The sequence below is a fragment of the Medicago truncatula genome, chromosome 3, assembly GCF_003473485.1.
Source record: "Medicago truncatula cultivar Jemalong A17 chromosome 3, MtrunA17r5.0-ANR, whole genome shotgun sequence".
Taxonomy (NCBI): domain Eukaryota; kingdom Viridiplantae; phylum Streptophyta; class Magnoliopsida; order Fabales; family Fabaceae; genus Medicago; species Medicago truncatula.
Genome location: NC_053044.1, coordinates 40381983 through 40403145, shown reverse-complemented (window position 1 = coordinate 40403145; position 21163 = coordinate 40381983). Strand labels below are relative to the sequence as shown.

At 32.8% G+C, this 21163-nt stretch overlaps 2 protein-coding genes across 23 annotated transcripts; one reads left to right on the top strand and one right to left on the bottom strand.

The window, feature by feature from the left end:
- Positions 1-364: 364 nt before the first annotated feature.
- LOC25489649 (serine/threonine-protein kinase ATM) lies at positions 365-8137 on the bottom strand. 22 transcript variants are annotated; one of them, XM_039831539.1, is made up of 9 exons: positions 7993-8137; positions 7495-7631; positions 6529-6666; positions 5725-5862; positions 5166-5303; positions 4633-4776; positions 4078-4209; positions 3547-3648; positions 365-2724 (listed from the first exon to the last, which is right to left on the bottom strand). In XM_039831539.1, the coding sequence occupies exons 2-9, from the start codon at positions 7598-7600 to the stop codon at positions 638-640; spliced, it is 2985 nt and encodes a 994-aa protein (XP_039687473.1). In that variant the 5' UTR covers positions 7601-7631; positions 7993-8137; the 3' UTR covers positions 365-637. The 22 variants fall into 22 exon arrangements, with proteins under 22 accessions (XP_039687473.1, XP_039687475.1, XP_039687479.1 ...); XM_039831541.1 differs by having other exon boundaries at positions 3547-3645; XM_039831545.1 differs by having other exon boundaries at positions 4081-4209.
- Positions 8138-16600: 8463 nt separating this feature from the next.
- Positions 16601-20698, top strand: LOC25489647 (choline-phosphate cytidylyltransferase 2). The gene is made up of 8 exons (XM_013605707.3): positions 16601-16853; positions 16940-17053; positions 17161-17256; positions 18203-18245; positions 18341-18496; positions 18637-18705; positions 19433-19543; positions 19655-20698. The coding sequence occupies exons 1-8, from the start codon at positions 16726-16728 to the stop codon at positions 19862-19864; spliced, it is 927 nt and encodes a 308-aa protein (XP_013461161.1). The 5' UTR covers positions 16601-16725; the 3' UTR covers positions 19865-20698.
- The last annotated feature ends 465 nt before the right edge of the window (positions 20699-21163 follow it).

Genomic DNA, 21163 nt, shown 5'->3' with positions numbered 1-21163 from the left:
ATTATTACCAGGTGAATTGCTCAGGTGGAATAATAAATATATTGAACAAGAAAAACCAAATGCATGCAGATTGTACAAGATAACTTGTTGATGATTCCTTTTCTTTTTTTTCTGTTGTGGATGATATATCAATTTAAGTTGCTCCAAAAAGATGAAACAAAATGAATGAGTATAACTCAGAATGTAATATATATTTTACTAGAATATAGTACTATTCTAATTTTTAAAGTTAAATATATTTAAAAAATAACGATACGGAAAAAAAATTGCTTTAGCATAATAGTGGATGGGCCGAGAGTTAAGGAGTGAAGTGATAGAGATTGAGAGTTTTGATCCCCTCACAACATAACACCAACAGCATAAATATGAAAGAAAAGCTTGATAAATATTTATCTGGATGATATAGTCCAATGACAACCATAAATTGATATCCTTGCGCCATTTTGTGCAAAGTCAAAGAATCAGCAGGAAAGTACAAAGGTACAACAACAGACCAACAACCGAAGAAGAACTAGAACAGAAGCCAAAACTAGTCTAATCTAATCTACCTTTTTTTGTTTAACGGATAATTTAAACTACTTATAAATCTCAATACAATGATACTTAATTTAAATAGGAAAACTTCCCATACTAATGTTCATACTTTACCCCTATTCATCTTGGTCAGGAGATTTTTTATTTCACCTTCCAATTTGGCTTTCATCTGGGGAGAAAGATTATTCCCTGACTTCTCCAGCGCTGATGTCATCATCTGCAAGTTCTGCTTCATAATCTCAAGAGGAGGAGGTGTCTCACCAGGCATTGGCATAGACCTAGTTGGTTGGGTTGGTGTCATGAGTTGCTCCAATGGTGGAGCCGCAGCAGGAGGATGATGGGGCCTTGATTGAGTTGGCAATGGTGGAGCCGCCGCAGGAGGATGATGGACCCTTGGTTGAGTAGGTGTTATGAGTTGCGTCAATGGTGGAGCCCCTGCAGGAGGATGATGGAGCCTTGGTTGAGTTGGTGTCATGAATTGCTCCAATGGTGAAGCTGCCGCAGGAGGATGATGGGGCCTTGGTTGGGTTGGTGTCATGCATTGCTCCAATGGTGGAGCCGCTGCAGGAGGAGGATGGAGCCTGTAGCCCACAAGAGCTGCACCAAATGGGTTGTTCTGCTCTAAATTGCGAAGTGCTTCTGCAGCATCTATGCTTCTAACAAAAACAATTTGAGCACTACCATTATCTTTCATCATCTGAGTTTCGGATGCTTTCAGCGGACCAAACCGGCAAAATGTTTTCAACAAATCCTCTTTTGATGGGATATCAACTCCTGGTGCGAATTGTAGAAAGAGAAAGGTTCCAACTGATTTTCCATTGTACTCAACTCCACCTAAGTTGACAGTTTTGGTACGGCTCGAGCAAGCGGATAAGCTTCTTGGGTGCCCTGACTTCAATTCAGATGAAAGGAAGTTGACAGGTCCGGATTCTTTTCTTATTGAACTGGACTCAAAGCTAATGTTGTTCAAATCAGGTATCTCTCTAGCATGTTTAGTATTGGGATGCTCCTGTGGTGCTTTCTTCGTTCTTTTCTTCTTCTCTCTTTTATTTATGGAGGCAGTGCCAACAAATCTTGCCTGGTATACTGAACCAAGCTCTGATGCAGCATTTACCGACATGTTATGATTAGTAATATTTGCTGCAAATCCTTCCTGGGAGGCAGTACCAGCCTCTGATGTACCCACTAACAAGTTACGAGTAACATTTCCATCAAGTTCTCCTTGGGAGACACGTATCTCTGGATTTGAAACTTTAAAAACTTGTTCTTCCTTATTTTCACCATTGCTTTTCTGATGAATATCAACAGGTAGAGGTGGGGACATAAACTGCAAATCTATTACTAGTGAGCTGCATTCCGTACTCTTCGAATGGAAATGAGAAGCAAGCTGGGCACCTTGATACTTTTGTGCAGCTTCCAACTTTTGTTTCTTTTTAGGCCTAGTCTTTTTTTCAGAAGCAAGGACATTATGATTTTGAGTTTCAGGAACTGAGCTGCATATATTTCCACTCTCATTTATAGTTGTCTCCGGACTTTGCAGCTGATGCAATGAAGTTATTTCTTCCACCTTCCTCTTTTGTTGAAGTTTTTTCCCAGAACTTGTGCAGTCAACTATAGAAACATTACCCTTCATATCCGATAGACCAGAAAGAGGTTTCATCTTATGCCTTGCTGCATTTTCCGCTTTAGTATTCTTTCTCTTCTTCCTACTTTTGGTATCCAGTAAATCATTGCCACCAGGTTTCACTGTTTTCCCCCCATTCACACTAACCAAAGAAGTAGCAAGTTCAGCCTCATCGTGATATTCTGATATTCTTTTTTTACAGAAGAACCACTCAACCAAATCAAAGTTTTTATCCTCAATTGGAGACATACAATCAACAGCAGTAGAAAATAGTCCTGAAAGTAAATCACCGGAACTTGCACTTACGAAATCTGGACTGCTAGACATACTACTACAGCTGATGAATTTTCTGTACCAGTTATTTTGGAATCTCTTGCTAACCAATTTATCAGGTAAAATAGATCCATTTGAAGGTTTACTAGTTCTGCTTGAAGCCTTTTCTTTAACAACAACACATGGAGTTTTCGATTCTTCTGTTTCAGCTGGCGAATCTTTATCTCTTGGTCCACTATTTGTGTATGGGTAAGATAAATATTTACTTCTTCTCCGACATCTAGATTCAGCACCTGTTATGAAGGAAATAATTGCCAATAAGTGACATGTATCCAAGTTTGTGCAATCACAAGGTTCTATTTACATCAATGACTTAAAAATCGAACCAAACTAGACAGTTCAAATAGTTAAACCATGGATCGACACTATCAACAGTTTGGTTATTTGAGTGGTCCAACTAGAGTTTTGTCTTCATTCGAGAAGTTAAAAGCAATTGAACCATAACCTAGAGATCTTCCAAGTTTAGTTTCTAAAACATTGATTTGCATATTACACCTTATGAAAAAAGTGCCCAACTAATCAAAGCACATTATATGACAATAAATAAGCTATGATGAATCATGTGAACCAGGCACCTATAAGGAACTAACTGCATGGATTAACAATTTAACATCTATTAAAATTCTGACATATGTATGCCAAATAAGATGGGTAACAAATTAAAAGTCCAATTTCACATACCAAATTTTATCGTAATCATGAAATCAATAAATGATACCTAAGCTCTACAAATTAAGCACATGTACTTTTAAAAATCAAATTGGTACAACTATCATTAACACAGGAGATTTTGTAATTTAATAGCCTGTTTGTTTTAACGGCGATTTAAAATTTGGTGTTTGTCCATCCTGAAGCTACAGTTTGTTGCTTTGCTGAAATCGCGGTAATAATATATCGAGACGTGGCAATTCAATACATAACTGACTTTCCAAACATACAAACTAGGAAACCATATTTCCAATTCGTAGATGACTATATAGGAAAAAAAAATTAGAAGCATGGCATAACATATTGCACAAATGAGATAACTAGTTCAATGTGAATATCTTTACCACCTCGGATTTTCTCTGAAGTATCAATCATGGGAGTGTTTTCTACATTTTCAAGTCCAGCTCCTGCCTGAAGCACATCCATTGCCGCCTTCTGATACAAATCTTCTTGGAATGGAAATAAAGCAAAGACAACCAGAATCAGCAAACTACTTGGACAAAGATTCAGCGAAGTTAATCTTTACCCTAAATTTAAAAAAGATGCCTAAGCTATACAGATTAAGCAACTTGTACTTCTAAAAATCAAATTAGTGCAACTATCATTAACACGAGACTTTTTAATTTAATAACCTATTTCTTTCAGGTTGATATAAAATTATGTGCATGTCCTCCCTGAAGATACAGTTTGTCGGTTCGCTAAATTCGCGGTAATAATACATCAAGACGCGGGAATTCAATAAAAGACTGACTTCCGAAACATACAAAATCTAAAAAACCATATTTCCATTTCAGACATGACTATATAGGAAGAAAAATTAGAAGCATGGCATAACAGATTGCACAAATGAGATAACTAGTTCAATGTGAATATCTTACCACCTCGGATTTTCTCTGAAGTATCAGCCATGGGAGTGTTTTCAGTCATTTTCTTCTCATAACCAGAATCTACATTTTCAAGTCCTGCTTCTGCCTGAAGCACATCCATTGCCGCCTTCTGATACAAATCTTCTTGGAATGGAAATAAAGCAAAGACAACCAGAATCAGCAAACTACTTGGACAAAGATTCAGCGAAGTTTAATCTTTACCCTAAATTTAAAAAAGATGCCTACAGATTAAGCAACTTGCACTTCTCAAAATCAAATTAGTGCAACTATCATTAACACGAGACTTTTTAATTTAATAACCTGTTTCTTTCAGGTTGATATAAAATTCTGCGCATGTCCTCCCTGAAGATACAGTTTGTCGGTTCGCTAAATTCGCGGTAATAATACATCAAGACGTGGGAATTAAATAAAAGACTGACTTTCGAAACATACAAAATCTAAAAAACCATATTTCCATTTCAGACATGACTATATAGGAAGAAAAATTACAAGCATGACATAACAGATTGCAGAAATGAGATAACTGGTTCAATGTGAATATCGTACCACCTCGGATTTTCTCTGAAGTATCAGTCATGGGGGTGTTTTCAGTCATTTTCTTCTCATAACCAGAATCTACGTTTTTAAGTCCTGCTCCTGCCTGAAGCACATCCATTGCCGCCTTCTGATACAGATCTTCTTGGAATGGAACTAAAGCAAAGACAGCCAGAATTAGCAAACTACTTCGACAAAGATTCAGCAAAGTTAATATTTACCCTAAATTAAAAATGATGCCTAAGCTCTACAGATTAAGCAAGTTGTACTTCTAAAACATTAACACGAGACTCTAATTTAATAGCTTGTTTCTTTCACGTTGATATAAAATTCAGTGCATGTCCTTCCTGAAGATATAGTTTGTCCGTTTGCTAAAATCGCGGTAAAAATAAATTAAGACGTGGGAATTCAATAAAAGACCGACTTTCGAACATACAAAATCGAAAAAACCATATTTCCATTTCAGACAGGACTATATAGGAAAAAATTTACAAGCATGACATAACAGAAAATATGAGATAACTAGTTCAATGTGAATATATTACCACCTTGGAATTTGTCTGAAGTGTTCGTCGCTGGGGTGTTTTCAGTCACGTTTGCCTCATAACCAGAATCTACATTTTCAATTCCTACCTGAAGCACATCCATTGCCTCCTTTGGGTAAAAATCTTCTTGGAATCGAACTAAAGCAAAGACAACCAGAATCAGCAAACTACTTGCCTAAAGATTCAGCGAAGTTTATCTTTACCATAAATTAAAAAATGATGCCTAAGCTCTACAGATTAAGCACGTTGTACTTTTAAAAATCAAACTAATTGCAACTATCATTAACACATGAGACTTAGTAATTTAATAGCCTTTATGTTTTCACGGTGATATAAAACTCGGTGCACGTCCGTCCTTTCAGAAGCTACAGTCTGTAGCTTTGCTAAAATCGCAGTAATAATACATCGAGATGCGGGAACTCAATAACTGACCGACTCTCCAAACATACAAAAGAAAAAACCACTTTCCATCCAGGGCACGACTATATAGGAAAAAATTTACAAGCATGATCTAACAGATAGCACAAATAAGATAACTAGTTCAATGTGCATATCTTACCACCTCGAAATTTCTCTGAAGTGTTCGTCACCGGGGTGTTCTCAGTCACTTTTGCCTCATAACCTGAATCTACATTTTCAAGTCCTGCCTGAAGCACATCCATTGCAGCCTTCTGATAGAAATCTTCTTCCAATGGAGCTAAAGCAAAGAAAATCAGATTCAGAAAACCACTTGGACAACGATTCAAAGAAAAAATAAACTATCATTCGAACATTTAAAAAAGTCACAGTAAAATAGTAAAGCTCCATAGATTGACACAAGAGACTTTGTAATTTAATAGTATTTTTTTCAGTGTCAAAAAAATGATACCTAAGCTTAAGCACATGCACTTTAAGAAATCAAATTGGCACAACTATCATAAGCACAAGATATTTTGTATATTAATAGCCTGTTTGGATTTAAAATAAATGATTTTGTTTTAAAAAAAATTAGAGATTTTAAAAATAAAAAAAACTGAAGCAAACTACTATCATAAAAAAAATAAAAAAATAAAAAAAAAATTATTTAAATCTGAAGCTCCTACACTTAAGTTCCTTGTATTTAGTAGTAAAAAAATAGATTTTGGAAAAGCTACCAGGACCAGCTTTTCAATTTAAGTTTAAAAATGATTTTTTTTAACAAAAGTATTTTCTAAAAAATCTTAAACAAGCACTATAAAATTGATTTTTTTCTTTTAAAAAATATTTTTTCTGAAAGAAAAAAAAAAAATTCTCAAACAAACGCATCCTAAATCTGACAAAAATTTACAAGCATGATATAACAGATTGCACAAATGAGATAACTAGTTCAATGTGAATATCTAACCGCCTTGGAATTTCTCTGAAGTGTTGGTCACTGGGGTATTTTCAGTCATTTTTGCCTCATAACCAGAATCTAAATTTTCAAGTCTTGCCTGAATCACATCCATTGCCTCATTCGGATACAAATCTTCTTGGAATGGAACTAAAGCAAAGTAAACCAGATTCAAACTACTTGCACAACGATTCAATGCAAAAAATGATCATGCATACATTTTTAAAATCTAGAACTTTTTCTTTAGAGATTTTTGAAAAGAAAAAACTAGTTTTCGTTTGTTTACTATCATAAAACTCTTTTTAAAAACATTTGAGGCTCTTACACTTATGTTTCTTGTTTTTAGAAAGAAAAAAAAAATATGATTTTGGAAACGCTACTACCATCAGCTTTTCATTTTAAGGTTAAAAAATATTTTTTGGTAAATGCTATCAAGTGTCATTGGGGCATTGTTTAAGTATTCAAAAGTAGTAATTTTTGCATAGAAATATGTGTAGTTTTTTTTTTTTTGTTCAAGAGAAATATGTGTATTTATTACTCCTTTTTCATATGTTTGACTTGTGTTTTCAAAGAAAATATTGTTATGAGTGATGATATTTGTACAATGTTTGTAACAACTTCTTTTCCTTTCTTTTTATTGGTCAAAAACAAGAGAGAGAAAAAGGAAGAGAGAGAATAAGAAATGAGTATGAGAGAGAAAATTGTTCAAAATTGTCACAAATGGTTGTATAACTATCATTTCTCAATTACTATTTATAGTTTCTTTAAACAATGTCCTTAGGGCACTACTTAGCATAGCCCTTTTTTTTTTGGTTAACAAAACACTATTAAAATGATAAAAGTGATTTTTCTTTTAAAAAATCTCAAACAAACGCACCCTAAATCCAAACACAAAAATTTACAAACATCACAGAAATTTACAAACATGATATTACAGATTGCATAAATAAGATAACTACTTCAATGCAAATATCTTACCACCTCGAATTTCATCAGAAGTATTCATCACCACCAGGGTGTTTTCGGTCATTTTCGCCTCATGACCAGTATCCACATTGTCAATTCCTGCCTGAAATTCGTCCATCTCCCCCTTCTCAATTAAACTGAAACAAACACTAACACAAACACAAACAGATTCAGCAATTTACTACAGATTCAGCAATTTACTCGAACAAAGATTCAATATAAAACTATCATGCAAACAAACATTTAACAAAAATTGAAGCAAAATTGTAAAAACTGTGTAAGATTAATTACAAGTTCATGGTTTCATGTTTGAATTAAATAATTAACAACAAAAAAGAAATCAGAAAATAAATGCAACTTCAAATACACTTTGAATTAACAATTAACAATCAGAAAAATTGAATCGCGGTACAGAGTGAAAGTTTGATCTACTGCAACGTAATTGAATTGAGTTTTTGCAATGCCACGATGAAAATTCAAAATCGGAAATGAAAATCAAAAAACGAAAACCTGGCTGATTATTTTCGCCGGTGGCCGGTGAGAGACTCCGGCGATTTTTCCGGCGAGAGTTTCGGTTTTTATTTTCTTTCCTTCAGTTGAGTTCAGTGCGAAACTATGTAGTGTTGTTTCTTAAAAAGATGCAAAGTACAATGAGGTAAGGGGGGTTTTATAGTTGTCATGGAATCTAGAAAATGGGTTTTATTTTACTTTGTTAGGGTTTAATTAACTTATGATTAGTTAAAAAATGTGATTATTATTTTTTAGAAAAATGTTAGCAATTGCCTTTGGGGTGTACATTATTTAAGCAATCAATAGTAGTAACTTTTGCATAAAAATCTGTGTGATTATTATTTTTAGATTATGTTAGCAAGTGACACTTGTTAAGGATTCAAAAAAGAAATAATTGTTAAATTTTATGTAAAAAAATTGCTTTTTAATCTTTCAATAAATTGAACACGCAATTTTCAAAATAAAGTTGCTACTTTAAGTTTCATATCAAACGTCTTCAGGGCGTTTGTTAGCTTGTTAACAAGTGACTTAAGACATTGTTTAAGGAAATCATAATAAAAATATTCTCTTAAAAACATAATTCAAACATATAAAAAAGTAACGGAAATATTAACAAGTGTCCTAGGGCATTTTCAAATAAACGTGGTTTGGACTTCTTATTAAATGAAATGCCATTTTTACAATTTTGGTCAAAAGTCCCATTTAATTTTATTATCAAAAAATATAAGGAATTCCATTTATTTCTTTGACCATGTAATTTTTTTTTTAGGGGTTTTTTGTGAAGCGGTGTAATCATTTTATTTTGATAAAAAAATAAAAAAAAAAATCTAATTTGATTTTAACACAGAAGAAAATAAGGAATCACATTAATTTTCTTTGACCGATGTAATATTTTTAACTTTTTGATGAAAAGACCCGTTTGATTTTATCACAAAACAGAATAAGGAATTCATCTCATTCAAAATAAAAAAATAAGGAATTCATTTTGTTTTCTTTGACCTCGATCAAATCAAATATTAAATCTTTTCATTTTGCTCCCTTTTTATTTTATTTTCTTTCACCTCAAATATATAAGAATGTTTGTTATTGTTAAAATAATCAAATTAAATAAAAATAAATTAATAAAATATTATAGATTTTTCATTTCATCATTCATTTGTATTTATCTTTATCAAATCACTAGCATAAAAAAAAATTAAAAAAAAAAAAAAAAGGTTCATTCTACCAACTGAGCTAAGCGCACGGGGATTCATTCTGAAAAATGTTCTTAGCAATTCAAACTATTAACAAAAAATTAAAAATTTGTTCCAAATGCTTTTAACTTTTAGGAAATGTTAATTTGTGCTCTTAGGGCACATATTAAGAATTCCACTAATAGAAATTATGTATTGGAAATTGTGTTAATTTATTGCTCAAAATGTTTAATATTAATTTTTTCCAATAAATTCTTAGTAGTAATGAAATGACATTAATGTTTAACATGTGTACTAAGGGCATAAGTTAACATGACCCTTAACTTTTTAATGAACAAAATCATTAATCTATCCTTCAAACACATAACCAAATTTATTATCTAAATAGTTTTTATTTTATTTTATAATGTGACTCGTCTTTTTGGCTGTCAATCACCATTTTAGTTGTCGCTCACCATTTTATCCATTATGTGGATGTCTTTTACCTGATTATTTTACATGTCACGTTAGGTTCAATCTCGACATAGCTACTAAATAGTTTGACTCCATCAATCTCTCTCTTTTTTGTCACATAATTTCATTTTACAATGTAACTACTTTTTGGTTGTCACTCGTCTTTTTGGCTGTCACTCACTTTTTTAGTTGTCACCCACCATTTTATCTTTGTGCGGATGTCATTTACCTGATTTCTTCCATACCACGTTAGATTCAATCTCGACATAGCTACTCAATAGTTTGACTCCATCAATCTCTCTCCTCTTTGTCACATAATTTCATTTTGCAATGTAACAACTTTTTAGTTGTAACTCGTCTTTTTGGCTATCACTCACTGTCTTATCTGATGTGATTATTTCATTTTACAATGCAACTCGACTTTTTAGTTGTTACTCATTGTTATATCCAATGTGTCGATGTCCTTTACCTCATTTTTTCCACACCGCGTGGTCATAGTTAATAGCTTTACTCCGTCAATCTCTCTCTTTTTGTTAGATAATTTCATTTTACGATGCAACTCACTTTTTTAGTTTTCGCTCACCGTTTTGGTTGTCACTCACATTTTTAGTTGTGTAGATGTCATTTACCTTTTTTTTTTTTTTTTTTTTTTTACATATTGCGTCTGTTTCTATCTTCATATCTACTATATAGTTTTACTCCATCAATCTCTCTTTTCTTTTTATAACTTTGTCACGTTTTTTACTATTCCTTTTTGTTTCACTTTTTTCTTTTTTACGATCGTACTTCATTTTCCCCCTCTTCTTCTCATTCCTCTTTCTCTCCTTACTCTTCCCACTAATATTTGCCACCTCTCTCTTTTCCTTACCAGACTTTATCCCCCCCCACCACCTCTCTCCCTCTCTCTCTCCTTTTTTCTCCTATGAAGATTTTAATTGTCTTTTTGTGTCATTTTAGAGTAAAAGAAGGTTGTTTATGTTTTTTTAGTCGAATTTTGTAAAGAAATTGTTGAAAATGTCATAAAAGGGCAACAAAAAGGAAAAAAGTCTTGAAACCTTGGAAATCCACCCGAATCAGACAACTATGTGATGTGATCATGTTGTGTTTTTTACAAGTTTACCATTGACGATGCTTCGGGCATAGTCGTTACGGACGTTCTAGTGAGAGTAAATGGAGCAAGAAATGAAGAAACCAAAGAGTTTGTTACTGCCAATCTCGCATCGTGGACTATGAACTCCGCGTCACGAGAATACAGTTGGAAATCAAGGTGCTCGCCACTACCTATCTCGCATCATGGGCTATGAGCGCCACATCATGAGAATAGAACAATAGGAAAAAATATAAGCTCCTTACCTGTCTCACATCATGATCTAACTTTTCCTAAAATTTAGTGTAACACTCGCATATATATATCAAGCACCTAGGTTAGTGGAAAAACACCTTTTGACAAGCAGACGATAGAGGAAACATAATTTCATAAGGATTGGAGTGACCAGAGTCATTCAAGAGTCAATGAATCATCAACTAGTGATCATTTCCTCGTGCCTTTTTATTCATATCTAATTGTAAATGTTTAGAAGATATACATAGCTAATCCTCTCTATATGTTAGGTCGTGAAAGAGGAAATTCCTTGTAATTGTTTGATGATGTAACTTTAAATAATTCTATGAATTTGAGCCAATTACTTTGCTATTTTATTTGGTTAATATTGTCCTTAATGTTTTTTATGCGTTTACAAATGTTTATAAATCGAATTAGGTAACAATGATTATTAACCCTAACTTTGTTGGCCTGACCTATTATAACCGTTTAGTTATTGATTAGATTTAGACATAAACTAATGATAATTGTTATTTATTTTGGCATTCTTAAACATTCAAGGGTTATTTTTGGTATCATTAAAGTAGATTATCATTGACATTGGCCAAACTATTCTCTTCAAAGGTATTATAATCAACTAGTGAATAGGACTGTATAGTTTGTACTTGTAGTTGCCCAAATAGTTATAGGATGGAAATATGACTTGACCTACTCTCTCTCTTAAGAAATTAAAACCAACCATTTTTCCAATTGAAAATCCCCATTTTATTACAAATACCCTAATCATAATCATAGTAGTGAAGTTAAAACTAAACAATCCTCTGGAGATAAACTCTTTTATAAATATTACTATTTATCGATACACTAATACAGTTGCTAGTATTTTGGCATCAATTGCTACTTTTTATGCGTGACATGTAGAAAAGGAAGATTGTCACTAAAGACGTTGAATTGTCATACATACATGTGTGTATGCAGCGGTATTTTAGTAGGAACATATATAACCTCATCATATAGTGGGTATTCGTCAAAACTGTAAGTTGATGCATATTTACCAAATAACGAAGACCCAAGATTCTTATTTTAAACTAGCGAACAATATAAGTACTTTTTAATTTAAAATTATGATGAAATCAAACTAACCATGATTATCTACTTTAATGATACCAACAATATGACAAAAAATATATATATAATCTACATTCTTATTTTTTTAATGACACCAAAACAATCTTTATTATAGAAAACATAAATGCTAAATGTCGCGAGAATTCTCATCGCGACAACATTATGAATTACTGTTAAAGCTAGCGTTATACTATTCCTTTTTCTAAAGGAGAACCACAGACACCGATGCAACAAAACATCACTGATCTAAATGACTCACAAGCACTTTTGCACGCTGCAGTCTCTTCTCCATCCATGCTCGTAACCTTAAGCTCTAAAGAACACATGCTGAGAGAATCCCCAACGCAACTGGTACTTATGAAGCTATCGCCGGAGCCTCCTTGTGGAACCATCAACATAGGCACGTTGTAAATGTCAAACAAACTCATGTCGGAGAAATCGAGTCCACCGACGCCGATGAGAATGAACTCCACCAAGGTAGCTTGTGGAGCGGTTTGTTGCTAGAGCATTCAACATCAACCATCATCAGAGTAGGCTTTCAAGTGTTAGGCAGGCTATATCCATATCATGTTCACATATGTGAGAGAGTTGTGTTGCGTACATAGCATGTTTGATGAAAACAGACCAATATATTACATATTCGTGAAATATTCGTGAGAGTTTCTTTCGTTATGTATAGCATAACTCTATAGAAAAGGTTGTTTAAGTGTATAATTGGGATAATGAAAAAAGGAAGTAAAAATATACTCATCTAGTTTGTTACATTTTTTTAAAGGATAAAAGCAAAAAAAACTATATATATATATATATATATATATATATATATATATATATATATATATATATACTCGTATTGTGTTTGTTACATTTTTATTTTAATATTTGAATTCACTCTTATTTATTTGTAATATGTGTTATTTGTATTAAAAAAAAGAAAAAGATAATTTTAGAAAGAGAAAAAGTCAACCAACAGAGATAAAACATGTTACTTTCTATATATATATATATATATATATATATATATATATATATATATATATATATATATAACATCATTTTTATTGAGGATAAAAAAAAATCTATTTTTAGATTTTTTTCTCACATAGATCAAATCCACTTAACGTCATTTTGTCTCTCAATCCTCTAAAAAAAACATTTTGCCTCTCAATATAATGTATATCCACAATATTCAATTGATCATTTATCTCCATGTCTCTACCATACATCAATAATATTATAAAGGACAATATTTAGCTAAAATCTTGTATAACAGAAACTTTTTTTTTTGGTTACATTGTAGTATAACACAAACTATGTATCACACATGAGATGCTTTGAAACAGTTGCATAAACAAATACGAATTTATGCGCTCTTTCATATTCACAAACAATTTGCATATTAGTTGTGGAATGGAAGAAGTGTTGCATTTGAGTGGTTGTCGTAAAGTTCACATATTTCATAGAAATTAATAGTGTCTAAACTGTCTTTGCAAATGCAAACACCGAACAAAATTAATGAAAAAATATATATGATTTGAGTGTAAAAACTTTCTGAAAGTGGATGAGTGGAAAAATGGAGTGTGAATGGTTTAAAAACATTTCAACAAGTGCAAAATGCATAAAAGTAAATTTGACTAAAGTGGAAGTTTTTTACAAGTGCAAGAAATGTAAATGACTTTGAAAAGTAAATGGAAAAATGTAAAGTGAAAAAATTTAAATTGCATAAATGTAAAGTGCATAAATTTAAATGTGCAAGAAAAAGTGCGTGAAATTATCGGTCTTCAACATTTCTTTGTCATGCAAGGCTGACTTTGTTCGATAGATATATGTATGAAGTTGTAACTGCTCTGTGTCATAAGTTGATTTGTTGAACAAGGCTTGTTACTTTTTTTTTTTTTTTTACCAAGTCCAAAGTCTTCTCATGTACTTCACATGCACTTGATTTCTTCTCTATATTTTTGTTTATTTATTTATAAAAAATACAAACAAATTTGTTCAACCAATGATCGGTCTTCAAGAGTTTGTCCTTATTGTGAGCTTAACTCAGTTGATAGGAACAATGCATAAATATATGCAAGGTCTGCGATTTGAACTCCAAATACAAAAAAAAAAGTCTTCAAGAGTTTAATTTCAATCCTCCCGATATTGCAAACACTATTTTGAATTAAACGCATTGAGTTTGTTTTAGTAAAAAAAAAACTAACAAGTTTCATATAAACGACCCTGTCAATCAAAGTCTGGATCTCAACATTAAAAATCATTGGAGTTTAGTATCATGTTGTAATCACATTAGCAATAATATGGTGGAAACCAAAAGGACAATACTATAAAGCAACAAGAATGGCATCAAATCTAAATGTATCATCACACTGAAGTCTTGTTGTTAGATCTTAATTTTTCTTTTTAATAATGAATTAAAATTCATTTGTTTATTTTGTTAAATTGAAGATGGAAATCCATTATGATTCAAGAAACTTTTCCAAGAAGATATCAGGTACACAAATTAAAAAAAATATATATATATATATCATTCTTACATTGTTACCACTTACCCATAGAGATGATGAGAATAAAATATTTTTTTTTAAGGGAAGAATAAAATTTAGATGAACATTTAATAATTGTAAATAAAAAAAGGATTATATAGACAATTTTATTATTATTATATTCTACACTTAACAATTGTTACATGTTGACCGTAGTTTTAAATATCTAAAGTTTTCTAAAATAGTCTACAAATAACACCATCGTTTTGTAGTAGAATATATTGTATTTTTTTTTTAAGAGAGTAGCATATATTGTACTATTAAGTAACAAGCCCAAAAAACAAAAACAAAAAGCTATAATATAAAAAAAAAAAATACACTAAAACTTGTACATGTAACGGAGACAAAATCCAACATAATTCTACGATTAGAATTGAGAAATCCTGAAATACTCTTCCATTTCCACACACATAATCGAGACAACTCGTAAACGAAACAAGCCAAACTATATATAATTTATGTTCATATCATTTAATTCACGAACTTAATTTTTAACTTAATTACAACTCGTTGGGTTTATGAACCACGTTCAACGACTTAATTGTCGAGTCGAGTTTCAAATTATGTTTGAGTTGACTCAATTTATTTTCATCCCTACATGCGATGGAATAACATCTTGATCGCACATGCAATCATCGTCTAGGGCTTTTCTTTTCCCCTCGGATACACTACTAAACCTTGTGGAGGCCACTTCCGATCACTCTCCTCTCCAATCCACCTACTGCTCAAGCAAAAAAACCATATTAAGCCAAAACGATCGTTTCGCTTTGAGAATTCTTGGATTCTCGATCAAAGCTCATCAATAAGATGTCGTAATTATTGGGGAGCGAAAAAAGGGTAAAGAAGTTCTTATAAAATTAATAGCCCAAGTTATTCCTTCATATTGCATGGGAGCTTTCCTTCTTCCTACTACTCTTGGCGAAGAAATATAGCGCATAATGAATTCCTTATATTGGGGTTCAAACAAAAATGGTGGTCGTTGAATGAATTGGCTAAGATGGGACAAGCTGACTGTCCACAAAGACCATGGAGATTAAACATTTTTGTTGGAGATTACTTCGTTGTTGCCTCCCTACTAGATTCAACCTACACAACTGAGGCATCCAATGTTAAATCAAATGTGTTATTTGCTAAAGAGCAATTGTTACATTTGCCTTTCGGAGTAGAGACTGGTTGATGTATCAATGACAATCAACCTTGTGCTTGACACGTTTCGAGAATACATATTTTGCAACCGGGCTCATAAGAATTCTAACATGCCACTACAAACTTTATCCTCGAGGAAACCTAACCAAAGTTGGTTGAAATGTAATGTTGATTGTGCTCTATTTTCAACTGAAGTGACAATTTAGGTCCTCTTGTTCAAGCCCACTCCATAGTTCTTCACTCATTTGGTTGAGTGATTGAGTGTGAGGTTACGTCACCACAACATACATCGAAATTGTTATAAACTATGGCTTTGAGCGGGTCAATTTTGAAAGTGATTGTCAAATGTTTTTAATGCGGTATCAAATCTTGATTACTATGAGAACAAACTAGATACCATGTTGTTTAATTGTAGGTCTCTTATCTCCTATAATGCCTAGCTACAATCTAGCTTGTATCCATAGACAAACAAATAGAGTTACTTACAACATTGTTCTAACATTTGTATTTCAATGTAACCTTAATTAAAACAATTAAGTTGTCAATATGATGATCTCTTTAATAAATAATTAGTAAATACTTGTGTAAATATTCTTTAAGTTTGATGTCGTCTATCTCAAGTTGGTGAGTCCCAAAGCTAACACATGAACTTTTTTTTAGGAGATAACTCATGTAAACTTTTGATTACCAAACAAAAAAATCGCAAAATGTTTCACACGTCATAGACACAGCTAGAAATTTGAGGAATATTCCTTGCACCACACGTAGTATCTTTTTTACGAAAGGAACTTGTGTTCAATTTAAGGCAAGAAAAATAAACGGTATCACAAAAATTTAAAAATAAATAAAAAAGCGGAAACAACGCGGAATCACAAACTCGCGTAAGAAAATTAGAAAAAGCAAAAAACACCGAACAAAAACCGATCAATCAATCGGGATCGGAAACATGACGTCATCATCCACCATCCCTCACCTCCCTCCGCCTGAAGACCGCCCTGTTCGTGTCTACGCCGATGGAATCTACGATCTCTTCCACTTCGGCCACGCTCGTTCTCTTGAACAAGCCAAAAAATCGTAATCTTCATTACTCTTCATTCTCTACTTAATTATTCCTCAATTAATCGATTATTTATATAATCACTTTTTTCATTGAATTGTAGATTTCCGAACACGTATCTTCTTGTTGGATGCTGCAGCGATGCGGTGACACATAAGTATAAAGGCAAAACGGTTATGACTGAAGATGAACGTTATGAGTCTCTCCGTCACTGCAAGTATGTAATATTATTGTTATAGCGTTTTTTGTGTTTGCGTTTGCGTTTTTTTGTTAATGTAATTGTAACTAATTTGTGTATGATTTTTTTTTTGTGTGTGTGTGTAGATGGGTGGATGAAGTGATACCTGATGCACCTTGGGTTATTAATCAAGAGTTTCTTGATAAAAATAAGATTGATTTTGTTGCTCATGATTCTCTTCCGTAAGATTCCATTTCGTTTTGTTTTTGTATATTTTTATAAGCTATGTATAACTAACACGAAGACGTGTCCGTCACGACACTGGCATACATGATTACATTTGAATTACGTCATTTTCTCAAATTATTAAGTTGTCGACGTGTCTTTGTCTGAGCTTTATGCTTTATAAGTATTTTTTAATTTCCATTTTACGATGTTCTAAAAGTTTAGAATTGTACCTTTGTTCCAATTTAATTCATTACTATGAGTTTTATTATTCATGGAAAGATATGAAGTTTATAAAGTTAAAGTTATATTTGAAAATCGGGAAATAATTTTGACATAAACGAGTGTGTTAAGTGTGATTTTACGATGAAACCTATGCCGAATGCTTTTCAACTTATCCTGCCATGTATGGTATAACAGCAATTAAAATGGATATCTTCTTAGGCTATATTTTTTAGTTTAAAGGGGATAAAGTACACTGCCAGAGTGCAAATTAGTTTTACACCGACATCTAATGATAGTGTTCTATTATGCCACATCAAATCATCAGTTTTAAAATGTAGTTACACGAGGCGGGTGATGTGGTAAAATAGTAGATTTTAATTGGATGTTAGTGTAGAATTGGTTTAAACCGACCAATAGTGTATTCGCTTTAAATCCTGGATTTTACATGACAATCACATTTTTGCACAAAAAATTTATATTCATGCATTTTTAGAAGATCCTGCTTATTTATTGTCATTGGATAGAATGATACACAATTTTTATATGAGAAATCCATATGAGAATTTACGTAAGAGTCATTTCCTGTTTCAACTCCCAAACTCCTAGTTCTTCGGTACTGTTTGAGTTTGTAATCCTGGTTTTTATTTTTATAGACCTATGTTGTTATTGGCATGCTGTTTAAGCATTTAAATGCATTATATAGCTAATGCCTTGGGATTTGCAATGAAATGTTGACAGATATGCTGACACCAGTGGTGCTGCAAATGATGTTTATGAATTTGTATGTATCAGTAAACTTCATTATCTTTTGTCCTTAATTTTCTTTTAAATTTCATTGGGACTGCATATATAACGTGCTGTATTATTTCGATGCAGGTTAAGGCAGTTGGAAGATTTAAGGAAACTCAACGGACTGAAGGTATATCTACATCAGATATAATAATGAGGATTGTGAAAGACTACAACCAGTATGTGCTGCGTAACTTGGATCGTGGGTACTCAAGAAAAGACCTTGGTGTGAGCTATGTTAAGGTGTGATTTTGGTTTATATCTGGTTGATATCTTGTTATATGATACACACTTGATTGAATTGTTCACTCTTATATTGTCCTTAATATTGTCTACCATTTGAGGAGCTTATGTTTTTCCGTGTTGGTATTTAAAATGAACAGGAAAAGCGATTGCGCGTGAATAGGAGACTGAAAACTTTGCAGGAGAAAGTAAGAGAACAGCAAGAAAAGGTTGGTGTAAAAGGTCTATAATTTATTATATGCCATATCATTTGACTAAGTTGTATAGTTCACTGTGCATGCACTTGGGGATGGGGCAAGGGAAGAGGTTGTGAAGTGAAAAAAGATCATAAAATGGTAGTTCTAGCTGTGGCAGAGAAGTAGAAGTGATGCACTCTAGCACTTCGCTTCTCTTCCCTATTTATTATTTTGATGGAGCAGTAGTTCTTCCACAAGTTCAACTATTAGGTTCTTTGCACTTCTCTTCCCATCAAACTCACATTTGTATTTTTCTTGCAATGGTTGTTTAAGGAACCGTTAACGCTAAACAATTTTAATGATCCTTTTTTGTTCGGATCCCATGAACTGTAAAATTTTGTGGGGTAATTAAAAGAGTGGGTAAATGACCCAAATACCCAATGAATATAGAAGTGGAGACACTCACTTTGCTAAATGTAGATCGTGAGGAGTAGGATGCATGGGTACTACCATATAAGGTAGCCATAATTTTAACTTTGTTTGGCAGTATATATGAAGGCAATGTATAAGGGTGAAACAACAGTGAATCGTCGAGATTCTTGTTGAGAAAGTAGATTGTCAAAACTTAAGGACATCAAATATTTGTGCAGCAGGCTATGAACATTCACTTGCAACTATAATTTATGGCACCATACATTTTAAAATTACCTGCAGTGGATTGGAATTTTGATCGTTGTACACATCTTTTTTGTTCATCTAGATCCAAACTGTTGCAAAGAATGCTGGTATGCATCGGAATGAGTGGGTGGAAAATGCTGATCGTATGGTTGCTGGATTTCTAGAAATGTTTGAAGAAGGTTGCCATAAGATGGTGAGCTAATTTATGCAGAAATATTATGCGACTTTCATTATGCAAGATAATTAATACCTAGCTTTTAAACTTTTTTTCTCTGTTGGTTGTCACTGCATGGGTATATATCAGGGGACTGCCATATGTGATCGAATTCAAGAAAGTTTAAGAGGTCAGCAACCAAATGATGAATCAATTTTTCTTCAAAATGGTAAGGATGACGAGGATGAAGAGTATTATGATGATCATGAGGAGGATAGTGATGAAGAATTTTTTGAAGAATATTTTGATGACAATGAGCTGAATCCCCAGAATAATGGGAAAGACACAAACAAAACATAGGCGTACATAAATGGATTTGCTAGATTGTTGTCAGGATATGTTTAGCAACTTCCTGTGAGATTTATGCTGCAAAATTCTGTGCTTAGTCTTGTACCAAGAAACATGTTTCAATGTTGCAGAAGGGACCTTCAATTTTGCTGGTGTGGTCCGAATTTTCAGCATTATGTATTCATATACATCAAAGTGTTGTTTGAGTACCTGCCCTGAACTTTTGTTTCTGATTAGAGTCATGCAATTGACTTTATGATAGTGAATATTCTGCCATTTCCTTTTTTTTGTTGTTGTTTAGATTTCAGCCTCAAAATGTTCAATATACTTTACTTGCTTACATCCACACCGACTTGTGACTTGAGAGATAAGGCCCTGAAGGGTGAGAATATCTGCATTTCATTGCTGCATGGTTTTGGCCATGTTATATGTAGGTAGAAAATTTTGTTCAAAGTGTGTTTGTAATGTCCCTATTAAATTTGCTTGTTGTAGAATAACAATTAGAGTATGTTCAGATTACTAGTAATGGGAAGGAAATATTTGATGGGTACAAGTTTATGCAAAACAGCAAAATGAGATGTTAAATATTTGTAGGGTTACTAGAAGAGAGTTAGAGCTCTTCATGTACTGCTTCGTGCTCTCATTTGCCACTTACTTCATTAAAATGGAGCAATGCGATGGTGATGATGAGTGATGAGAAGGATGACACTGGCACCAGCTATGAAGAGAAACTATCTTGTACTTTATTTTTTTATTCCAGAATTTACTGAGTGTTTGCAATATACTTTGAAGTTTGAACATGATTGAATGGTGTTAAATGTATTTTCTTGAGCTGTTGTGGAATGATTTAATTTCTACACATTTTGATGATACTGCATCCGGTCATTTTGGGCTAAACTCGTGTTTTTGGGGATCATAATTTAGATACTTCTTGAAGTGAATATTAAAACTTGAAATTTTATTGCATTTCCTTGATTGTCTTGTATTTATTGCATGTTTCTGCGGGTTTTTGGGGATCATAACTTACCTGTTGCATAGCTGAGCTTCTTTTCTCACCAATGGAATGTCCAATACTCTGGACAACACTGATGAGCTTCACGAAATTAAGTTCTTCATTTCCGGACTAATGGATTTAATTGTGTTTAGAAATGTCTTACTTTATGCTTAATTGAGCAACTGAAACATAGTGGATATCTAACATTCCAACTTTGCAACTTTGAAATCTGGACTATATGTGTCATCATGGGGAAGTTTGGGTAAAAGGATTTATCTAAACCTTGTACAAAGTAATATATCAATTTCGGGTTTGAA

What these genes read in the sequence shown, in the direction of transcription:
- LOC25489649 (XM_039831539.1), bottom strand. Translation starts at nt 7,600, where the DNA reads ATGGACGAATTTCAGGCAGGAATTGACAATGTGGATACTGGTCATGAG. An exon ending in TTCTGATGAAATTCGAGGTG is followed by an intron (nt 6,667 to 7,494) that starts GTAAGATATTTG and finishes ACTTTGCTTTAG; the next exon opens with TTCCATTCCAAGAAGATTTG. An exon ending in TTCAGAGAAAATCCGAGGTG is followed by an intron (nt 3,649 to 4,077) that starts GTAAGATATTCA and finishes TTCCATTCCAAG; the next exon opens with AAGATTTGTATCAGAAGGCG.
- LOC25489647 (XM_013605707.3), top strand. Translation starts at nt 16,726, where the DNA reads ATGACGTCATCATCCACCATCCCTCACCTCCCTCCGCCTGAAGACCGC. An exon ending in CTTGAACAAGCCAAAAAATC is followed by an intron (nt 16,854 to 16,939) that starts GTAATCTTCATT and finishes ATTGAATTGTAG; the next exon opens with ATTTCCGAACACGTATCTTC. An exon ending in GTTGCTCATGATTCTCTTCC is followed by an intron (nt 17,257 to 18,202) that starts GTAAGATTCCAT and finishes AAATGTTGACAG; the next exon opens with ATATGCTGACACCAGTGGTG.